The sequence below is a fragment of the Glandiceps talaboti genome, chromosome 20, assembly GCF_964340395.1.
Source record: "Glandiceps talaboti chromosome 20, keGlaTala1.1, whole genome shotgun sequence".
In the NCBI taxonomy this organism is placed as follows: domain Eukaryota; kingdom Metazoa; phylum Hemichordata; class Enteropneusta; family Spengelidae; genus Glandiceps; species Glandiceps talaboti.
In genome coordinates this window covers 2,284,782-2,308,958 of record NC_135568.1, presented here as the reverse complement: position 1 = coordinate 2,308,958, position 24,177 = coordinate 2,284,782, and the positions used below count along the sequence as shown (strand labels likewise).

The following is a 24,177-nucleotide window of genomic DNA, read 5'->3' as shown; positions in this document are numbered from 1 at the left end:
TAGGTTTACAGTGATTGCAAAAACTTTACATAAAAGATAAATTGTTTGCCATAATTTAAGAAAAACAACAGACTTGAGTTATAATAAAGAAAGGAAAATTGTTGTAATATAAGAATTAGTGGTGTGGACAAAAAATCTTGCCGACATTCTTTGCCACCATAAATAAAAACAAAGTAATTTTCAACATTCCAGCTCTGATGGCGTACTCTTCCCGTCATTCCTGAAATCAAATATGGCGATTCACATTGGTTGACAAGGACGCTAAACTATCCGGAATTTAGTAACGGTGTTGCTACATACCAGTGATATTATTCACAGTAAGTATATGACAACTGCTTTTAAATTTCTTTAACTCTACTCTGGGAAGTAAATCGTTCGGATACTGGTGTGATTATCGATAGCTTAGGACCTTCGTGCTAACGTGCTGGTGGATTTCGACTGTAGTGTAGTGTACGTGTATGTCCTGGCGTTGGCATAAACTTGCGACGCGAGGACAAGTCAATACTTGCAGACGGAGTGTAGGTCTTGATTCGATTCTGACCTTGTCCTTAGGAAAGCTGAGTTCCTACTTACTCCGTCTGCAAGCATGGACTCGTCCTCTCAAATTTATGCCAGAGGACACAGTCGAAATATACCAGCGCGAATGTACCAAGCCAGGTTATCCCCAATGGGGTTATCCATAGTTTAGTCATGGAAGTTTCCATGGTTTTATAGTACATAGTATGCCGAGATGTCCATGGGGTGGTTTTAGAACTTTTACTCCAGAATCGTTTCCCAACTTACTCTGCCAGTTGAGCTTGTATGGAGGACGCAGGTCACACCTCCATGATGTATCTTTAATGTGTTGATTGTAAGAAGATTATTTCATATTATTGTCAATTAATATTCAAGATGTAAACTTTCTGGGTTCCCTCATACAATTCCTTTCTGATTATTATGTTGTACCACTGGGGAACTCACTAACATTGGAAATCAAAGTACTGACATCACAGGACATCACAACAGTTGAACTTGTATCAACCATAGACTGTAGTCTCTACGAATCAACAAAATATGTCAGGACCAGTGTGCCCTCTAAGCTAATTTGACGTACCACTGACACACACAATATCTAGCGACGCACCAAAATGTGGTGTTCTCGTATCTCTTTCTATGTGGTGACTGACAAGAAATCCCAGTTTTTCTCTCATTTTGACGCACAACAACAAAATTTGGCAAACATTAGAGGACATACTGGTCAAGACTACATCTTGTAAAGTCCATGATCTCTATTATAGTGTCTGATATTGTTAACGATACCATGTGTTTTGATTTCCTGTGGTGACGCTTGCTTTGATCATACAGTTTATTGATTTCTCTGGGTGAGAAGAGCACTTTAGTTAATTTTATTTATTTTATTTACCATCTTAAAGCATATCTATAGAAATACTGTCAAAAGCCAAGATGGTTTCAGGCAAGGATGAGGAGAGAATTGACTTCAGTAAACTGGAGAAGGAATTGAATGCTGCAGTAGAGGCTGATGCCAAATATTGGAGAGAAAATGATGCAAAAATACGTGCTGTGACACAGAGAGTGGAGTCATATGAAGAATTTAAGTAAGTCAAAAATATTTGCTGTGACAGTGTCACATAAATAGGGAATTGTATGAAGATTGTTTAAGTACCGGTAAGTGTAAAATGTGTGCTATGACACAGAGAATAGCGTCTTGAAAAACAAAGAGTTCAGGTAAGTATAAAATGCTTGCTGTGTCACAAAGAGCGGAGTCTTGAAAAATGAAGAGTTCTGATAAGTATAAAATGCTTGCTGTGTCACAAAGAGCGGAGTCTTGAAAAATGAAGTGTTCAGGTAAGTATAAAATGTGTGCTGTGTCACAGAGAGTGGAGTCTTGAAAAATGAAGAGTTCTGGTAAGTATAAAATGTGTGCTGTGTCACAAAGAGTGGAGTCTTACAAAGAATTTTAGTCTCAGAATGCTCGCTGTGTCACAACACACATTTTATATTTAACTTACTTAAATTCTCAGAATGGAATAATACACAGAAGTTAAGGAAATATGAAATGCGTACTGTGACAGCAAGTTTGGTAAAAAAAAATCAATGTCACCAGGCTCAATTTCGAGAATAGAAAACACTTTATTTGACATTTCGGTCTTACACAGAACACCTTCCTCAGAATCTGAAATAAAATTACAGTGGAGTGTAAAATTGTAAATAAGATCAGTGGAGGTGGAGCTAAAATATGCCGACAAAAATAAAATTAAAACTACTAAAGTTCAATGGTAAAACAAGGTAATAGAAAATGGTAAAAACTAGCAAGTAAATGGAAATGAAAAATGGAGGTAACTAAATCAAAAAAGAAAATAATCAGCTCTAAAAATAGAAGTGTAAAATGAGGTATAAATATAATAACAAGAATGTATTATCCAATTCATTTATAAAATAATTTCTTATATTGTCATTACAGAGACATTGTTGCTGCTGCCCACATAAAACCTCTGGAAAAGAAAGATAAAATTAGTGAGAAGAAACCAACTCCATGGAACCCACATGCAACCAAGCAAACTGGTACAGATGTTACGACTGATAAGACATTACCACAAGTACGTACTTTGATAAGTGTACCCTCTAGGCTCTAATGATAGCCAGATTTTGTTGTTGTGAGTCAAAATGAGAAAACCTGGGATTTCTTGTTCTTGTTAGTTACCATATAGTAAGAGATAGGGAAACACCAAATTTTGGTGCGTCACTAGAAATTGTGTGTGTCAGTGCAGTCAAATTGGCTTAGAGGGCACACTGAATCTGGAGAAGAGAAGGGCTTTGGTTAGCATCTGGGCAACTTTCACTCAATCAGCATATCATCATGTGACTTATTCAACCAATCAGCTTTTATTCCTGATATCCATGAAAAATACTCAATTTGAATTATTGAATTTGCATAATCTGTACTTGCCAACTAGAACAGGTCTGCTACAGAAACTAGGCTTGAGTTGCTTGATTTACTGTATTTACAAATCTACCATGTTTGTGCTCTGTGTTTTCTAACATTTTCTGTGAATGTATTTATTTTGGAACACAAAATTTCAGTGGAAGGACAATTTTCATTCTTAGACTTCACTTTATTTTGATGAATAAAAAAGTGAAATTTATTGTTACATAAATTTTGGAAGTACAAATGAATATGTATTCACATCTTATTATATGAGTATAACTATCTTATCTTCTTTCTGTTGTTGTTTCAGGATAAAACCACACTTCCTAAAAATGGACACGAATTTGCACGTGACTGGAAACGTTATTGTAAAACTAATGCACAAAAATATGACTATCTGATTCGAATCGGTGGCAGACACCTTGGTGTGATCTTTAAGACTGAAATTGCTTTTGGACTTCTTGGAGAAATCATCATCGCCTTACAAGATTGTTTCTCCCCAAATGACGTGGATGTTGTGTGTGCTATTCTTGATAACTTATCCAAAACCAACAGATTCTCATTGTCGCTAGACTTCTTGAGTTCTACAGAGAAAGAAAGTTGTAAAGAATTATTCAAGAAACTGCAGTCATGCATAGAATCTAAGGACATGTCTAGTAATGAAGATAGTAATATGAATACTGAGTCACTGGATAGTTTAATATCAGAATTTAAGGTAACATTGTAATCCAAGCTATGTTGGTTGTGGTAGTGCTATATTTTCTTTTGTTTTACATTATGTCCTATAGATTGCATGAATTAGCATGCTACTACTGACAAATTGTGCAACCAGGAGGTGACATTTTCTCGTTATTGCAATGAATTGCTCCTCAAATGAGAGTGATTAGTAATTAGGCTATATCATAATAGTGCATGCTTTATATTTGATGTAATTTTGTACATGCAAGCAGCATTGATATTAGCAGAGAGATTTTGTCTTATAACATCTTGTTGATTAGTTTTTAACCCTAATGTGGACTTTGCAAATACCAAGTATGGTAGCTCAGAGTTTTGCATTCCCACTATGCCTGTACAAACGTCTGTCAAAAGTGTTGGTTTTTTTGCCCTTAGGGATGATCGCACAATGTCACACAAACTCAACAATTAAACTTTGTTTGTTTAGAGGGGGGAGGGGGGGGGGGAGAGGGGGTATGGCGTTGATGTGATAGCTGAACTTCATTTTCACATTTCTAACAAAATTCTGAAAACTTTCACTCCTTCAAGAATAACAGGTTCTGTATTTACTGCTGAGATGTTGATAAGTTGATTCAAATTATTTCTTTCTAATGTGAGATACAATATTGGGTTTTTACATCGCATTGATCATAGTGATGTGACTGCTACAATTTTAATTATGGCTTACATCATAGATATACGTGTGTATGTCACACTTAGGAAGGGGGGAGGGGAGGGTATTTTGAGTTGAAGTTTTATAGGACCAATATGCCAGAGGTAATTATTATAGAACACTATGGTCACAGCATCAGTCGTGCCCTCTAATGATAGCCATATTTTATTGTTGTGAGTCAAAATGATAAAAACTGGCATTTCTTGTGAGTTACAACAGAGACTAAGAATAGGGTTACACCAAATTTTAGTGTGTCACTAGAAATTATGTACATCAGTGGCATGTCAAATTGACATAGAGTGCACACTGCACAGTATCCTTTGTGAAAGGTGCTTTATAACATTTCTACTATAGGGTGGTCTATGGTTGCCACGGTAAGTTCAGTGTTCAGTTTGCACTTATGCACTAGATCATTAGTATCTGTATGTATTTTCCACTTTTTTCATATGGGCCTTTCTCAAGCCTGAACCAGACAATTTTGAAATAAATAAAAGAAATTAATCAAATATGAACAAGATATCTTTGTTGTAATGTTTTTGTCACTTTCCATATTAAAGGGAAGGTTATATTTAGGGATGGATGTGTGTGTGTCTGTGTGTATGTCTTCCTGTCATCGATAGCTAGCTCAATTCAAACAAAATTAGTGTACATATTCTTTAGGGTAATGGCTAGAACTGATTAGGTTTTGGTAAACATGCCATGAATATTAATGGTTTTTGGTAATTAGGCTATAAAGAATGTATTTCAAATTCTTGGTACACACTAGACTCTCTCACAGTCCTCAAAGCTTTGCATAAATAGCTAAAACTTGTGTTTTTTGTATGTATCTACTGCATAATTGTACTCATATACTAGTATCCCAGTATCCCTAGCCCTGTACTGTGCGCCCTCATTGATCACATAGGGCTAATATTTTGTTGATGTGTTAGGCGAGCCTCAGGGCATTTTGTTGATGTGTTAGGCGAGCCTCGGGACTTCGCCTAATACTTCAACAAAATGTTAGCCCTATGTGATCAATGAGGGCGCACAGTACAGGGCTAGGGATACTGGGATACTAGTATATGAGTACAATTATTCAGTAGATATATACAAAACAACCCAAGTTTTAGCTGTTTATGCGAAGCTTCGAGACTGTGAGATAGTCTCGGTACACACACATTGATGATAACAAAGTGTATGTCTCAGAGATAGGTTAGATAATGTAGCTTGTAGTTTTTAATGACTTGTTTGCATAATTAATACTTTTCAGTAATTAGGCTACATCTTAAGAATGCATGCTTCAATTCAATATAAAAATATAGAGGATATTTTATTGCCTCAACGTTTATAATTGGCCCTAAAGTTAACATGACGCCAACCCTAGAAAAACGAAGATAAATATAAGGTCACCGGTAGAGGGTAGTATACGTCATGAAACTCGATTTCTTCACAAAGGTCAAAAAAGGCGAAATTGGGGCCGTTTGGACTGCAAAAACGGCTTATTGCGTAATAGTTGAAAAATGTCACTTTCTTTGTATTAACGATAGTAACAGGTGCGCATGGCCCAGATAAATCGTATTTTAGCACTATTTAATGGACAAACATGAAATTTAGAGGGGATTTTTGATAATTTATGATAAAGAATAATGGAAAATCCGATTATTTCATATACACGTGCATATGAACGTTACTCCTGCTACAGAAAGACAAAGACAAATATAAGGTCACCTGTAGCTGGCAGTATACGTCATGAAAGTCGATTTCTTCACAAAGGTCAAAAAAGGCGAAATTGGGGCCTTTTGGACTGCAAAAACGGCTTATTGCGTAATAGTTGAAAAATGTCACTTTCTTTGTATTAACGATAGTAACAGGTGCGCATGGCCCAGATAAATCGTATTTTAGCACTATTTAATGGACAAACATGAAATTTAGAGGGGATTTTTGATAATTTATGATAAAGAATAATGGAAAATCCTATTATTTCATATACACGTGCATTATGAACGATACGCCAGCTAGAGAAAGACGAAGACAAATATAAGGTCACCTGTAGATGGCAGTATACGTCATGAAAGTCGATTTCTTCACAAAGGTCAAAAAAGGCGAAATTGGGGCCGTTTGGACTGCAAAAACGGATTATTGCGTAATAGTTGAAAAATGTCATTTTCTTGGTATTACAAACAGCAACAGGTGCGCTTGGCCCAAATAAATCATATTTTAGCAGTAATTAATGGACAAACATGTCATTTAGAGGGGATTTTTGATAATTTATGATAAATAATAACGGAAAATCCGATTATTTCATATACACGTGCATGTGAACGTTACTCCGGCTAGAGAAAGACGAGGACAAATATAAGGTCACCGGTAGAGGGTAGTATACGTCATGAAACGCGATTTCTTCACAAAGGTCAAAAAAGGCGAAATTGGGGCCGTTTGGACCGCAAAAACGGCTTATTGCGTAATAGTTGAAAAATGACACTTTCTTGGTATTATCAATAGCAACAGGTGCGCATGGCCCAAATAACTCATATTTTAGCAGTAATTAATGGACAAACATGTCATTTAGAGAGTATTTTTGATAATTTATGATAAATAATAACGGAAAATCCGATTATTTCATATACACGTGCATATGAACGTTACTCCGGCTAGAGAAAGACGGGGACAAATATAAGGTCACCGGTAGAGGGTAGTATACGTCATGAAACGCGATTTCTTCACAAAGGTCAAAAAAGGCGAAATTTGGGCCGTTTGGACTGCAAAAACGGCTTATTGCGTAATAGTTGAAAAATGACACTTTCTTGGTATTATCAATAGCAACAGGTGCGCATGGCCCAAATAAATCATATTTTAGCAGTAATTAATGGACAAACATGACATTTAGAGGGGATTTTTGATAATTTATGATAAATAATAACGGAAAATCCGATTATTTCATATACACGTGCATATGAACGTTACTCCGGCTAGAGAAAGACGAGGACAAATACAAGGTCACCGGTAGAGGGTAGTATACGTCATGAAACGCGATTTCTTCACAAAGGTCAAAAAAGGCGAAATTTGGGCCGTTTGGACTGCAAAAACGGCTTATTGCGTAATAGTTGAAAAATGTCACTTTCTTGGTATTATCAATAGCAACAGGTGCGCATGGCCCAAATAAATCATATTTTAGCAGTAATTAATGGACAAACATGACATTTAGAGGGGATTTTTGATAATTTATGATAAATAATAACGGAAAATCCGATTATTTCATATACACGTGCATTATGAACGTTACTCCGGCTAGAGAAAGACGGGGACAAATATAAGGTCACCGGTAGAGGGTAGTATACGTCATGAAACGCGATTTCTTCACAAAGGTCAAAAAAGGCGAAATTTGGGCCGTTTGGACTGCAAAAACGGCTTATTACGTAATAGTTGAAAAATGACACTTTCTTGGTATTATCAATAGCAACAGGTGCGCATGGCCCAAATAAATCATATTTTAGCAGTAATTAATGGACAAACATGACATTTAGAGGGGATTTTTGATAATTTATGATAAATAATAACGGAAAATCCGATTATTTCATATACACGTGCATATGAACGTTACTCCGGCTAGAGAAAGACGAGGACAAATACAAGGTCACCGGTAGAGGGTAGTATACGTCATGAAACGCGATTTCTTCACAAAGGTCAAAAAAGGCGAAATTTGGGCCGTTTGGACTGCAAAAACGGCTTATTGCGTAATAGTTGAAAAATGTCACTTTCTTGGTATTATCAATAGCAACAGGTGCGCATGGCCCAAATAAATCATATTTTAGCAGTAATTAATGGACAAACATGACATTTAGAGGGGATTTTTGATAATTTATGATAAATAATAACGGAAAATCCGATTATTTCATATACACGTGCATTATGAACGTTACTCCGGCTAGAGAAAGACGGGGACAAATATAAGGTCACCGGTAGAGGGTAGTATACGTCATGAAACGCGATTTCTTCACAAAGGTCAAAAAAGGCGAAATTGGGGCCGTTTGGACTGCAAAAACGGCTTATTGCGTAATAGTTGAAAAATGACACTTTCTTGGTATTATCAACAACAACAGGTGCGCATGGCCCAAATAAATCATATTTTAGCAGTAATTAATGGACAAACATGTCATTTAGAGGGGATTTCTGATTAAATTTATGATAAAATATGTTGAAAACTTCCAGAGACGATTACAGAGCTTATAAGCCCCCTATGAACACATCGGAACCCTACCCATTACCTCTAGGCTTCTATCTTGCCTGTGGCGCTAACGGATACCTGTAATTTTCTATTTCATCGCCTCATGAATAAAAAAATTCAGAATTCTTTATTAAACTTGTCACAACGCGATTAGAGATCGATGCGTGAGGGCACCTCATCATGGCCAACCAACCAATCAATATCTCTCTCTCTCTCTCTCTCTCTCTCTCTCTCTCTCTCTCTCTCTCTCTCTCTCTCTCTCTCTCTCTCTCTCTCTCTCTCTCTCTCTCTCTCTCTCTCTCTCTCTCTCTCTCTCTCTCTCTCTCTCTCTCTCTCTCTCTCTCTCTCTCTCTCTCTCTCTCTCTCTCTCTCTCTCTCTCTCTCTCTCAAAAGTGATGTGGCTTTATCAAGTTTATGTGCATTTTTGTCTAAATTGTTCATTAGCGCCAAAATAAAGTGGGGTCATAATATGAAATATGTTATTTCCACTTTTAAGGTTTGTGCTACAAAATAAATGCATGGACAGTCACAGTATCATACACAGCAACAGGGAAATGGATCTTTTCTCAAATTCACATTTACAATCAAATTCATTTACATTTTGTATCATATACAAAAACAATAACACATTCTCTATTTTTGGTTTGAATTGTGTTTTTATTTGCTTTATACATTCACACCCTAGAACTGAGTGTATCAGATACAGAAAAAATGTACAACATAGTTTAACTACAGACACAGACTTCTTTCTATAACTTTTCTCAGTTTAGCTTTCACAATAAAAATGTTTCTACCCAATATTTGCACAAGCTTGAAATACACAGCACAGTAAATTATTCAAAAAAGAAAATTAAACGTTTTTTTTAGAGCTACTAACTTTAGTACAATTCTTTTTCTTAGACTCTACATGGCACTTTGTATACTTTGACTTTTTAGTCAGTTTGTTATTTTACTTGGAGAAACTTATTGTAGCTCCAAGATGTGACAAACTGTCAGGATATGCATGTGTTTGCAATATTTCTAATGTTCAACAGTTTGTTTCTCACACATAACACAGTTTGTTTGTCCTCCAAAGTGTCTTCATGCTGTTTTGCAGGTAAACTATGAATTAGCTCTATACATGGATAACTTCTACATGTTATACTACTTTGTAGCCAAATGTTCTGTTTTAAACAGGTTTTATCTTCCTTCAATTTTATATCTTTATAAGATTAAATATAGATACGCAAACATTCATAATCAAAATTTGAGATTTTTTACTCAAGCCTTAACACTCACAGTACTTGCCCTTAGAATCATGGTAGAATTCTGTTGTTTGAGGGCGCTGTTAGTTACAGTTCAACTCTGACCATATTCCAAGAATTAGAACCAAAGTTAAATCCAATTTAGTATACCATTAGTACATTATCATTCTAGGGTTATGAAAACAATTCTTTGAATTTGTTTCCAAAAAAGATATATGGGTAAATTACTGGATAGTATTTATTTCTGAAATGAAAGTAGTCGTTGAGTATTTGGAACTGTTTTTAACCAGTTACTATTAGTTTTCATTAATAAATATAGGATGTACATAAACCGTCAAACTATGCTTGGACCTTTGTACAATATAGTTATGAACATTTCTTGTTCATTACTAAATAAATTAGCCTCCATTGTAGGCTGGATAGTCAACCCGGTGTGTTCTCTACACATAGCCTGTAAACTCAATAATTCAAATTTAGTATTTAGTGTTATTTTATTATCTGCAAATATGTGTAAAAATTAGAATAAAACTAGTATATGATATGTTGACATATGGCCAACTAAGTCAATTCCAGGGAACTTGACACAATTAACATAATATATCATGTGACTGATTTAAATTAACATAATATATGCATCATGTGACTGATTCAACCAATTAGCTTCTAAGAAAAGTACTACATTTGAATTATTGAGTTCACAGGCTTGGCAGGTTAACTGTGCAGTCTGCTGGCGAGGCTAAAAACAAACTTGACAGAACAAAGAATTTCATCAGTTGTCAAAAATGAAAAGTAATTTTACATTTGAATTCAAAATGAGCATCAAACTGTGTTTGACTTTTACAACAGATGTATAATAACGAAAATAGCATTGTGAATATATAATTTTCTCAGAATTTTTGTAGGGTTCTAAATTAGCTTTCAATAAGTTTATATGTGGCAGTTTTGAGAGAGAAAAAAGTTGAAGCTTTCATGATTTTTATTAAAGTTTACTATTTCAAAAGCATATTTTGCCCCCAGAAGGTGTGAGCCAACCTTACAAAGTATAACATGCATTGTAATGTTGTATATAGACATTTATCAGACTCAGTGTACTTATATATATTTTCCAGTTCAGGAAGAATCAGAAAACCATGCATAAAATTTCTAAACAAATAGATTTCTAGACTCGTATCTAATCATCAAATAAGTGTAGTGATGCAAAAATGATAGATACTTCTTTGATTATTGCTTTTGTAAGCACATTATTGAGAAGTTCATGTTTATGAAATCCATGACATTGAGGCTTGTGTTCAGTTGTCGTACACAGACAGCTCTGTGAATTCTCAGTCTTCAAATTCTTCCAGAATTTTGCACATTTTTGAGAATTCTGCATTGCATGATTGTACACAGAAATTCTACTAACTAAATATTTTTATATCTTTAATTTTTTTTGAAAAAAGCAAAAATTTGTTATAGATTGAAAAATTTCCAATTTACAGAACGAATGTTTGCAACTACCAGTTTAACAGTACTTCTATTCTACAAACTATAAACTTCACACATTTCATATGTCTTACTATACACATGTTACAACTTTAAATTTGCATGCTGACCTTTCTCAGAGAAGACACGCAACAATAGTTTAAAGCTCCCATCAAATGCTGAGCTCTACGTAAATACAACAAATTCTACATCATAACATAAATATTGGCACTAAACAAGAAAAGACGCAAATAAATTGAGATATTTTCAATATTTTGCAGTACATCAGACCACATTGTGCATCATCATACTCATAAATTACATATGCAAAGTTATGAGTATCGATTGGTCAATTTTGACCTTTAACCTATGCAAAAACATTGCATTTTCTACTGATTGGTCAATTTATTTCACCCATAACATATGCAAATAAATGTATGCAAATGAGTTAAACATTAAAATGCAAACATTAATCCAATAAGCCTTTTAGGAATACATGCAGTAAACTAATTTCCTTACATTTTTCTTTGAAATAAACTTAAAGGTTTTCTTTTTTAAATATTCAGTTATATTTAGTTATACTTTTGTTAAAAAATCTCTACGAGTACACAACTTAAAGTTAACAACTACAAAAAAATCCAAACTTTGAAAGTTATACAGCTATAAATAGTATCCCATTTCATGCACTTTACTTGCCACATATTCAAATAAAACAATTTATTTTTTGGTTGAACTCACTTTCAGAAAGTCATAAATATTGATAGAATTTCTTAGCAAATCATAAGAAACTCTTGTCATTGGTTATATAGTTTACAGCTTGTAATTAATCTAACAATGAGAATAGTTTTTACAGCAGACAAGCTGCAAAGGAACACCATGATTGGCTGACAAAGCTACAAATCATGTCAACTGACCAATCAACAACTATGTTCTTCCTGAAAAGTAAATTGTTTCAAGATAGCACTCCTTGAGATAGCAGCCATTTTGTTTATATATTTTTTACTCTTTTAAAATCTGCAAAATTCAGCCAACGCCTAAAACCAAACTATAAATCAGTTGCTCTCACAGACACACGATAAAGGGAAGTCCTCCTTTTTATGACCTATACCTCCTCTGAGGAGAAAGTGGTATGACCCTACTAATGATTCTGAATAAACAAGAACAAACTATTCTTTCATTTAGGGGTGATTAAGGTCACCATATTTCAACCATCTCCTTTTTTCACCCTGGGACCAAGTACTGAAGTTGCAAATCATTGTGAAATGCAATAAGTAAACAAACACACAAATAATACACGTCTAGAAATGTAAACTGCAATGTTACTGCAACTTACAAAGATGTCTGCTTCACACTTTCAAAACTGCAGAGAGGATTGAAAAAAAAGTCACACTTTTAAGTCAAGAATGAACCTATTACAGTAAAACCAGGTTTGGTGTAACGTTTCATTTATGGGACACAAACACAGATAACTTCTAACCCCACATAGAGAGATGCCTTGCACAGTTTTGATGCAGAAACTGACAAGCAGTCAAGTTGCTTATAAGTTGATTGAAGCCATAAAAATCATGTGTCTATGTGTAATATTAATAACAGTACCAAAGTAAACAATTGAAGCCACATGAATTAATGGCTGTACAAATCTCAATTGTCCTAACATTGGGAGGAGGGATTTTATGTTTGCTGCCCTCACAGTCTACTAAATACAGTTCTTTTGTTTTCACAAAGTTATGCCTACAGGAAGATGTTTTGAGCAAACACAAAATAAGTAGCTAGAAAACACAGCCAAGCAGTGAAAGTACTCCTGTGATCATCAGTGTGAACAACATTCGGTTTGCTGATGTGCAGACCATTGTCTCAAACTATCCTTTTATTACCATGGCAACATATTTTACTCAGTTGTTTCAGTTTGTCTTATGTAGTGTCCACTTTACATATGATGTGTCTATATATATTTGACATTTTACAACCAATCAGAGTGACTTTTCATAACCTGGGTCTTTGATAGCATATCCCTGACAAAACAGACAGGTTTTGTATGACCTGGAATATATCCCTGACAAAATACATACATTCTCCATAACCTAGGTCAATTGTAATACATTCCTGAGTCAGTAAACAGGTTTTCCATGACCAGGTCATTGATAATATATCCTGACAAAACAGACAGATTTTAATACCCTGGGACATTGTAATATGTACCTCACAAAACATGTATGTTCTCCATGACCTAGGTCAATTGTAATATATTCCTGACAAAACAAACAGGTTTTCCAAGACCAGGCCATTGATAATACACTAGTATCCCTGAGTTAACAAACAGGTTTCCATGACCTAGGTCAATTGCAATATATTCCTGACTAAAGAGACAGGTTTTCCATGACCTGGGTCATTGATAATATATCCCTGATAAAACAGTAACTGATAATATATTACTGACAAAACAAACAGTTTGTCCATGACCTGGGTCATTGGTAATAAATACATTCCTCACAAAACACACAGGTTTTCCATGACCTGGGTCATTGGTAATACATTCCTGACAAAACACACAGGTTTTCCATGACCTGGGTTATACATTCCTGACAAGGTTTCCTGTGACCTGGATCATTGATAACACTTGGTCAATGACAAAACGGACTTTACACAAAATCATGTTCCTATAACAAAACACATCCTTTAAATACAGAATGTTTTGCATATTTTCAGATGTTGTGTGACCAACTTTCAAGTTGTTATTTTTTAAGTGAACTAACAACGTGATTGTATTTAAATGTTACATAAATTAAGCTGCCCTATTGTATAGGTAGTACGTAACAAGAAAAAACATGAATTTCTTTCTGTATATAATGACCATATATGGATATAGCATGCTGACCATATATGGATATAGCATGCTGACCATATATGGGTATAGCATGCTGACCATATATGGATATAGCATGCTGACCATATATGGATATAGCATAATGACCATACATGGATATAGCATGCTGACCATATATGGGTATAGCATGCTGACCATATATGGGTATAGCATGCTGACCATATATGGATATAGCATGCTGACCATATATGGATATAGCATGCTGACCATATATGGGTATAGCATGCTGACCATATATGGATATAGCATGCTGACCATATATGGGTATAGCATGCTGACCATATATGGATATAGCATGCTGACCATATATGGATATAGCATGCTGACCATATATGGATATAGCATGCTGACCATACATGGATATAGCATACTGACCATATATGGATATAGCATACCCTAGTCATTCTTGGCAGTTCTAAGCAGTGAAAATTTAAAACCAAATAAATCCATTTTAAAGTGGTCATATGGATGAGGATTGGGTATTTATTTTGGATTTTTAATTTACAAAACAATTTTATCATGGCTTCCTACTTGAAAAATCAATGTGAAACTACAGTGACAAAGTCTGTGTTTGTAACTCAATACATTGCAAAAAACTAAAAAATGTGTAAAAAAGTTTGTTATTGTACACACAATAACAAACATTTTACACATATATTATTTTTTTTTGCAATTTATTGAGTTACAAACAAGGACTTGGCATATGTTGTGTGACATTAATTTTTCAAGTAGTAAGACATGATAAAATTATTTTATAAATTCAAAATTCAAAATAAATACCCAATCCTCATCCATATGACCACTTTAATTTTTGTAAATTGTGTGTACAGTTACTTGCAGTAATTTGAAATAATGCTAAATCCACTGCAGTCTACATTGAGTACAAAATTCTAGCACTAAAGTTTTTTTTTGCACAAACAAAATGGCGATATATCCTTTAAGAAAACTAACAACCTCCTCAATACAGAACAAATTCTAGTTAACATTTACTTCAGAATGGAGCAGGGTAAACACTGTTGTAAAAGATGCGTTTTTACTGGTAAGAATATCTCATTGCACTAAAATATGATGGCATGTCATTAGCCAGCATACTAGTGGTATAGAAGTAAAGGCTAAATGTGATAATAAAATTGTATGTGTTAATGTTGCTATGGTAACCATACTAATGACGCTTTCCTTCATTGTTGTAAAAAACCTGGTAATACTGATCTTACTTTGAATATAAAAACAGACATAGTGTTCAAATTTCCACATCACAACTTTTCTACTGAGTCAGGGAAGAAACAAAATTTGTGATCTGATAAATTGAACAAACCCACAATGTTCTATACAGTTGTTTTAGGGGGAGGGGCACAGATGAGGCTAATTGGACCTTTAAGACCTATGTTTATTAAGCTCATAGCAAGGAGACACAGAAAAGTCATTAAACTGGCAAAAGTGACTTGCCATTACAAGGTAAGGCATTCTGGGAAAAAAGAACTAAGTTAGAAGCTAAAGACCCATCTAACCCTTGCCAAAACAATACCAAGGATAGCTTCATGTTTAGCTCCTAGGTTTGTTTGTTTGTTCCCCAGAATGCTTCACTCCAGTGTACAAAAGGCCTGTTTTGAGCCAGATTTTGTAAGATTATCTTAGAGAGGTTGCACATTGCAGGATTGATGGAATGAGTTTGCCAGGTCCCCTACACATAACAAAATTCAAATTAAAGATATAATCAGTCATGCCTTGTTCCTCTTTTAAGGGGAATCCGAATTTACCTGAGTTCACCTTGCGATGTAAAGGGGTTTCCATATCCTTGAATACAAGTGACCTAAGACCTTGACTTAGTGAAAAACACCACACTACTTATTATTTGGCAGCCAAACATGACATTCAACTATAAATATTTCTTTGAGGTAGAAAATTAGAATCTGATTTCTCAAAGTCAAGAAAGAAATAGTTCCTATAAACCTGATGATCTCTTTCAGGAACAAGTCTACAAGTTATTTGTGTGGAAGTTTAGAAAAGAGAAGTTAGAGTAAGATATTAAAGGCAAATATATTTCCCATTTGACAAAAGTTGTTATGTCTGTTATAAATAGATTTGGTTGATACATAATATTGCCACTTTAGACCAACTAAGTTGTTGTAATGTAAAGGGTTGTCATAGCTCATGTGTGTGTATGTGTGCATGTATGTGTGTGTGTATATATGTGTGTGTATGTGTGCGTATGTATGTGTATACATATGTGTGTATATGTACATGTGTGTATGTGTGCTTGTACTCCAGCTGGGTGTGCGTATGTATGTGTGTATAATATATATTTGTGTGTGTGTGTGTGTACATGTGTGTGTGTGTGTGTGTGTGTGTGTGTGTGTGTGTGTGTGTGTGTGTGTGTATGTGTATCTGAAAAAAACCATACTCACGTCATCTATCATTGTTGGTTTAAAGTGTGCCTCATATCATATTCTATAATAAGTTGACTTTATACATACCTAACTCACCACTCAATTTCTGATGGCTGGCATGAGGTAGTAACCCCCCTCCCCTCCTCTCCCCTCCCCCTCCCCAATGTCATGTGAAAACAGTTCAAGAGGGACAACAAATATAAATGGATCAATTTTTATAATTTGTAGACATTAGTTTGTTTTATAACCTGCACTGGAGGAAAACAAACAATAATTCAAATTTTGAAATATTATTTGGAGGCACACAGAAAGGATAATTTAAGCATCCCTTTGAGGGTTACCAAAATAAAGTTTAACTAAAATAAAATCTGTCAATAACAACTACCCGTCACATATCATGAAAACAAAGCTGCTTTCATCAAATCCAACGGATCTGTACTATGCATGGCAAGTTGTTGAGTTCTTTCCTCCACTGATAACTCCTGAGATGATGATGATTCTTCTTCTCTCTTCACTGGCAGCTCTGTCGATGTCTTGGACGCTGACGAACCACTTTCTGTCGTTGATGTGTCATTTTTGTCTTTGCTTTTTTCTTCACCTTCTCCCTCATCATCTTCTTCTACCATTTCATTGATTATTTGAGGAAATTCACGAGGAATTTGTAGTTTTAGGTGTAACACTCTCTCAGTACCTGGTGATGAAAACAAAGGTATGAATTTATGAGTCTTGAATAGCAGGTATATAAACACACACCTGAATACAAGTCAATCATGCATCATGCCATATATGCATACATATAAATAAATACATACCGGTACATACATACATACATACATACATACATAAATGCGTACGTACACACATGCCTACACACATACATTACACATACATGCATGCAACGCACACACACACACACACACACACACACACACACACACACACACACACACACACACACACACACACACATACACACAAACATGCATACATGTATACATACATACATACATACATACATACATACATACATACATACATACATACATATACATACATACATACATACATACATACATACATACATACAAACATACATACATACATACATACATACATACATACACACACACATACATACATACATACATACATACATACATACATACATACATACATGCATAATTTGTCATACATTGTAAACACATCTACGCGCACACAAACGCACACACACACACTCACACACACACACACACACACACACACACACACACACACACACTGAGGGATGGATGGAGTAAACGTAAGTCATTCCTATAGCCCTCTTTGAGTTCAGTGCACATTGGGGGTTAATAACAACAAACACTTTTGTTCTTACCTTTCACACTTAGACTCCTAAGATCTGTGATTTTCATCAGAATTTTGGCAAATGTGTGTGGTTCAGACGGCCTTCTCCTTCGTACATAAATCCTCAGCGCCTCTAAGTACGGTTCTTGCATTTTTTCAACCCTTTCAGATTCTTGGAGCCCAGATCGATCTGCAAATAAAACACTGATTAGATTAGTAACAAGCAGTATACACTTGTTTGGTTTTATGTTTGCAATGACTGAAATGAACTCATCTGACATGAATGGGTTTTTTTCTGAGAAATAATATGTATTAATCAGAGTACCTCATCTAATCAATTCATTTAAGTCCCCCCTTCCCCACCCCATCCCTCTATACTTACCTCCACTTATAAGGCATATCGCTGACAAGAGGGCGACTTCACTTTCATCTAAATTGAGACTATAAACTTGCTTTGCAAATTGTCCAATAGTGTCAATTAATGTTCCAAAGCCTCCACTTTTCAGTTGTTCATTTGTTAACATCAACCCTGATGTAAATGTCACACTTCCATCGTCACTGTTAAATCGGAAACTTATTCTGAGAATCTACAAAGGAAATGAAATCAAACAATAAAGTCAAATGATGGCAGTTGTAACAGTCAACACTGTTTGTCTGCCAACCTCCCTCCTTGCGACTTCTCTCTCTCTCCAACTCTTTCACACTTCTACTTTGTATGTATGTCTGTCTGTGTTTCTGTCAGCCTGCTTCCCTCTCTGTTTTTTTTTGTGTGTCTGTCTGTCGCTCTCTGTATATGTCTGTCTGTCTGTCTGTCTGTCTGTCTGTCTGTCTGTCTGTCTGTCTGTCTGTCTGTCTGTCTCTCTCTCTATCTCTCTCTCTCTCTCTCTCTCTCTCTCTCTCTCTCTCTCTCTAACTGCTGTGCCTTATTTAAGGTTCTCTTTATTGGTGATACTAATGTTCATAGTATATCATTCAAGACCTAGTAAACACAAAACTTACCATGACTTCCAGACATGCTGCTTTGAGCAAAGTAATCTGGTCTTGAGTTTTAAGTTGAAGAAAACCTGGTATTTTTTTGGCAAATTCCACCACCATGATAATGGCTCTAGATGACATATCTGTGACGTATTCAAACATCAGTAGATCAGTCTCATTTGTTCTAATTCCAGGCGTAGGAGCTGATGCCTGTAAAATGTACAAAAATGGACAGGATGAAAACATGGAAGTAAATAAAATGCCAGACATGGCAAAGGTTATAGAACTCTGCCAGTATCATGACCTCTACTGAAGTTATACCAGACAGGAGTCAAAATATTGCTTCTCTCTGTTTTGGTATTTTCAGCAGCAGAGGCACTATAAAGGCAAAATTCTTCAAGTTAATTTAAATATTGAGAAAAGAAGAAAGTAAAAGACTAATAAACGTATACACTTGAAATTCATTTCTGTGAAAATACATAGGATAGCTATTATGTCAGGTTTACTATAACAACATTCATTATAGTGATCATTTTGAATTCAAAATCTTATCAAATCCTAGATTTATGGGTTACTTTCTAAACACATCTATCTTTTGGGTCATAAGTCATGTTGTCAACAACTCCACTTTATTTCACATACATGTATCTATAGGACCATTATTCATGTTCTGGACAATTCAACTTCATTTCGCATACACATATCTTTAGGGTCACTATTCATGTTCTGGATAACTCAACTGCACACATATCTTTAGGTGTTATTATTCATATTCTGGACAATTAACAACATATCTTAAGGGGCCATTATTCATGTTCTGGACAACTCAACTCAACTCTATTTCACACACACAATGTCTTTAGAATCAATTTCCATATGTCAGACAACCACCACTTCACATCCACATATATATCTGACTGTACCTACCACTTTAAAACCTGGGGCTGGTGTCTCCGCGGGAAACGTTTCTTTGTGTGCTTTGACCACAATGTCCATGACTTCTTCCATCTCAGGAGTCATCTCAAAACTTTCTGTTACTTCGTGAGTTACTTTCTTTTTCTTATTTCTGTCATTCCTCACACCTGGGATAGAAAATACTGAATATAATTACAATGTCCTGCAACAAAGTTCAACATTTCTTGTATGTTGCTCAAAAGAATTTTCATGAGTCTCTTGTGATATTCCAACATAAACAACAACATTATTTCATGGCAGGCTAAACAAATTAAATAAAAATGGAAATCAATGGAAACTGGGGAAAAAACTAGAGATTTTAATTATTAACTGGATCGTGAATACCATTGTCTATTTCTGCTTTATACAAAATAAATTGCATTACTGAACTGTATAGTTCAGTTGTACTAAAAACAACAGTTAAATGTGTTTGTGTCAATACAAATGATGAAAAATATACAATTAGCTGAAAAACAAAAGTATACAGAGAGATGAACTATGAGGGCGTCCTTCATTATGTTTCTCAATTGGTTGCATGTGTTGTCATAACTATATTCATATGTAAATATACAGCAATTATTTAAAAACAAGGTGTTCTTGCACATATAACATTTTTGTTTTCTCAAGATATAAATACACAACACTTACATTCTTTTGACATTCCAACCTCAAAACATTTTTGTAATCTACAGTACTGGCATCGATTTCTGGTAACTTTGTTTATAATACATTTCCTTTCTCTGTGACATGTATATTGCATATTCTTTTGGATACTTCTGCGGAAAAATCCCTGAGAAAACACAAGTATGGACAATCAAGAAATTTTGTATGTAAAAAATAATACCAATGGCATCGCAGCGCATCTGACTATACTGGAATGAATTATGTCAATGTTTTTACTATTTACAGTTATATATTAAAAGCTGCACTAGCTGGAATGGGAACATTTTTCTGAATCTGTTTTGTTCTGTGTAACAGTTTACTCCAAATATATCATACACCCTGAACAGTATTGAATCACCTGTGGGTAAATGTATTTGTGTAGCTGATACAATACATCCAACAAAACTCATTTTGGAGTTTTGGCCAAAAGTCAACGTCCCAATCCAATCGTGATTTCAACCTGTTACTGTACTACTTCTGGGTACAATAGGCCTTTCCAAAATTTGCCATGGTGGCGCTCTACTTCCTGTATGTGTGTACCTAGGAGTATGCACGGTATAGGTTACTCAGTTAATCACAGAGCACTGCTGCTTTCCATGTTGTCTGATCAATACGAAAAACATCCCTGATTTACACTTCTACAGAATACAAGGAACAAACGTCTTAAGAAACGGTATTATGAGGTGATGATACCCCCAATCTGAGCGAGGGCGCTGTATACTCAATTTCCTGTTTGCAGTCTGCAATGGCCTGCCAATTGATCACTAATTAACATGTACAATGTCTAATTATTGGTATTTTTTCAAAGTTTTAGTGAATATATTTTGTTGGTTGGGTAATCAAAAAGTATTTATACTCAAGTTATCAAGTTAACTGCAGTTTTTAAGTCTGCAGATGCAATGGTAATGGTTACTGTATAATTCCATAATTGGAATTCAAATCTTTGCTTATTAATACAACCAGTTCTATCAGTCCCCTGTATAAACTCAAGTTCAAGTTGCAATACTTACAATTCATGAAGTGTTTTCCTTACCTTACAACCTTCACAAGAGCTAACCCCATAATGATATCCTGAGGACTTATCTACAATTTATGAAGTGTTTTCCTTACCTTACAACCTTCACAAGAGCTAACCCCATAATGACATCCTGAGGGTTTATCTACAATTTATGAAGTGTTTTCCTTACCTTACAACCTTCACAAGAGCTAACCCCATAATGATATCCCGATGATTTATCTTGACACACAAAACAAGGTTTATAAACTCTTGGAGGAGGAGGTGAGTCTGGTGAACTTGGTGATAATGAGTTGGTGTCTGATGTCGTGGCAACTGAAGAAGTTGATGGATTGTAAGCATAGTCTGACATACTTGTACCCATGGTCATACCAGTCGTGTTCATGGCACCCGAATAATCTGACAAAAAGAAGAAACAGAACTGCTGAAAAGAACTTGATGAGAGGTAAATAAAGAAATTCTGGCAAGTTACTACATCAGATTTTAATCAGACTGGTCTATAAACCTACATGAATGTCTATGGTATCTTACTGAGCTTTTAAACAAAAGGTATGGAAATCTAAGTTCCACCAAACACTTTCTTCCTTTGTCCTTAGGTCCTAAAATCTTGAGTAACTAAAAAACCACAACTATATTGTTTTATATAATTATATTGTTTGTAACATAATATTATTATGTTAATAATATAGAACGAATATGAAATTTAAGTCATTCAAATATCCAATATCAAAATATTAAAAACACATTGAAATATGTATTTAGAGTACTCCAGGAATGAGAATTATGACTATGTTAAAAAAATAACAGCATTTAATTATAAACACAGAATCAAAACTAATATCATAGTTATATACTTGAAAACACACACATTAAAGTAGCCATATGGATGATGATTGGGTATTTATTTTGGATTTTTAATTTAAAAAATAATTGTTATCATGGCTTCCTCAATGTGAAACAACATTGACAAAGTCTGTGTTTGTAACTCAATAAATTGTAAAGGACTTATAAATGTGTCAAATCTTTGTTATTGTACATACAATAACAACATTTTTAAATACATTTTTTAGGTTTTTGTAATGTATTGAGTTGCAAACACAGACTTGGCATACGTTGTTTGACATTGAGGAAGCCATGATAACAATTATTTTTTAAATTAAAAATCGAAAACACAAACCTAATCCTCATCCATATGGCTACTTTAACAGTACGGGCACTCACTGAATGTAATAAGTGCAACATCTGGTGCCACTGTATAAAAGTGAAACTGAACACAGGAACTGAACCTGAAGGTCATTGACTTTTATGAGTATCATTCCTCTATATTCTGTATACACTGATTGATAGGATAATCATTTGACGATATAGGTGATCTTGACCTAATTTTACATGCAAACGTGATATCAAGGTCACCATGCCATACCTTTAACTAGGTCACCTACTTTAACCATGAACTTTGTCAATATTGTTGAAAATGAACTTCACTATTAATTCAAGAATTAAAGAAAGTGGCAAAATGGATGATGATTGGGTATTGATTTGAAGTTGAATTAATTGCAAAAGCATAATAAATGTGTCAAATGTTTGTAATAAACATTTTTACACATTTTTTGGCTTTTTGCAATGTATTGAATAACCTCATAGTACCATTGAAGATAGAAACTGTGAAATGTAGTTAGGAGGACTGAAGGATAAATTTCAATTTGTACTGGTATATCAAAACCTAAAGTGGTTTCTAACAATAACTACTTTGTTTTCCAGATCTGAATGAAGCCTCTGTGTATTACAGTTTTTAAGTTATGCTATAAATAATGATTTTTAACTACAAATGTAGCTGCCATTTGGTCAAATTTGTATGTCCAGTATGATATGTCACCTTTGTGCCGGGTTTGAATGAAAATAAACATTGCATATCAGAGAAATGATGTATTGCAGATGGACAGATAGACGGATGGATGGATGGATGGATGGATGGATGGATGGATGGATGGATGGCAGATGGATAGATAGATGGATGGATGGATGGATGGATGGATGGATGGATGGACGGAGCATTATAATACTATTAGTCTCTTCTTCAAGGGACTAACAAAACTTGTTTTGAACTGGATAACTATCATGAACATTGTCAACTTAAAGGGTTTATTTGAAAGCTGTACATGTCAAAAAATACTGCCAATGGCATTGTAGCACAACTGTACAGTTTTTAAAAATGTTTATCCATATGCTAGTCCATGCTAACAATAGGTGTTCATTTGCTGAATGACTAGCCAGTTGCCTATCCAACCATGTTGCTATCTTTGCGATATACACAATCATTTGGCTGTTGCTATGGGCGAGGTCATGTTGCTAGATATATTTGCATACATTTTTTAATGGTTTTTGTTCACTACTGAACTTTATCAGTTCAGTTTTGCTAAAAACTATAATCAAGGTCTCAAAATGGAATTTAGTTCAAATAAATATCTTAAGAATTTGTCAGATGCTAAATGACGTCATTTTGTTCTTACCTGGGTAACCGTCCATCATGAAGAATGTAGAATTGAAAATGTTGTAGTTGGAAGCGTAGAGATTACATCAATATTGATTATATGGCCTTACTACTTGATTCACTACAACATTGGTTTAGATTCAAAGCTGTTTTGTTGTACTTCAACAACTCAGGCACACTGTGATGGCTTCTCTGTTCTTCGATACTAACTGCGACTTAGTGGTTAATTCGTAATAAATTCA

At 34.8% G+C, this 24,177-nt stretch overlaps 2 protein-coding genes across 2 annotated transcripts; one reads left to right on the top strand and one right to left on the bottom strand.

The window, feature by feature from the left end:
• The first annotated feature begins 243 nt into the window (after positions 1-243).
• On the top strand, positions 244-4,039 carry LOC144450692 (dynein axonemal assembly factor 19-like). Its single transcript, XM_078141351.1, has 4 exons — positions 244-317; positions 1,413-1,595; positions 2,462-2,597; positions 3,237-4,039. The coding sequence occupies exons 2-4, from the start codon at positions 1,444-1,446 to the stop codon at positions 3,651-3,653; spliced, it is 705 nt and encodes a 234-aa protein (XP_077997477.1). The 5' UTR covers positions 244-317; positions 1,413-1,443; the 3' UTR covers positions 3,654-4,039.
• Positions 4,040-16,798: 12,759 nt separating this feature from the next.
• On the bottom strand, positions 16,799-23,970 carry LOC144450499 (retinoic acid receptor beta-like). Its single transcript, XM_078141137.1, has 8 exons — positions 23,955-23,970; positions 21,617-21,843; positions 20,415-20,556; positions 19,740-19,894; positions 18,837-19,022; positions 18,220-18,424; positions 17,869-18,027; positions 16,799-17,184 (listed from the first exon to the last, which is right to left on the bottom strand). Exons 1-8 carry the CDS (start codon positions 23,968-23,970, stop codon positions 16,889-16,891), a joined length of 1,386 nt encoding a protein of 461 aa, XP_077997263.1. The 3' UTR covers positions 16,799-16,888.
• Positions 23,971-24,177: the final 207 nt, after the last annotated feature.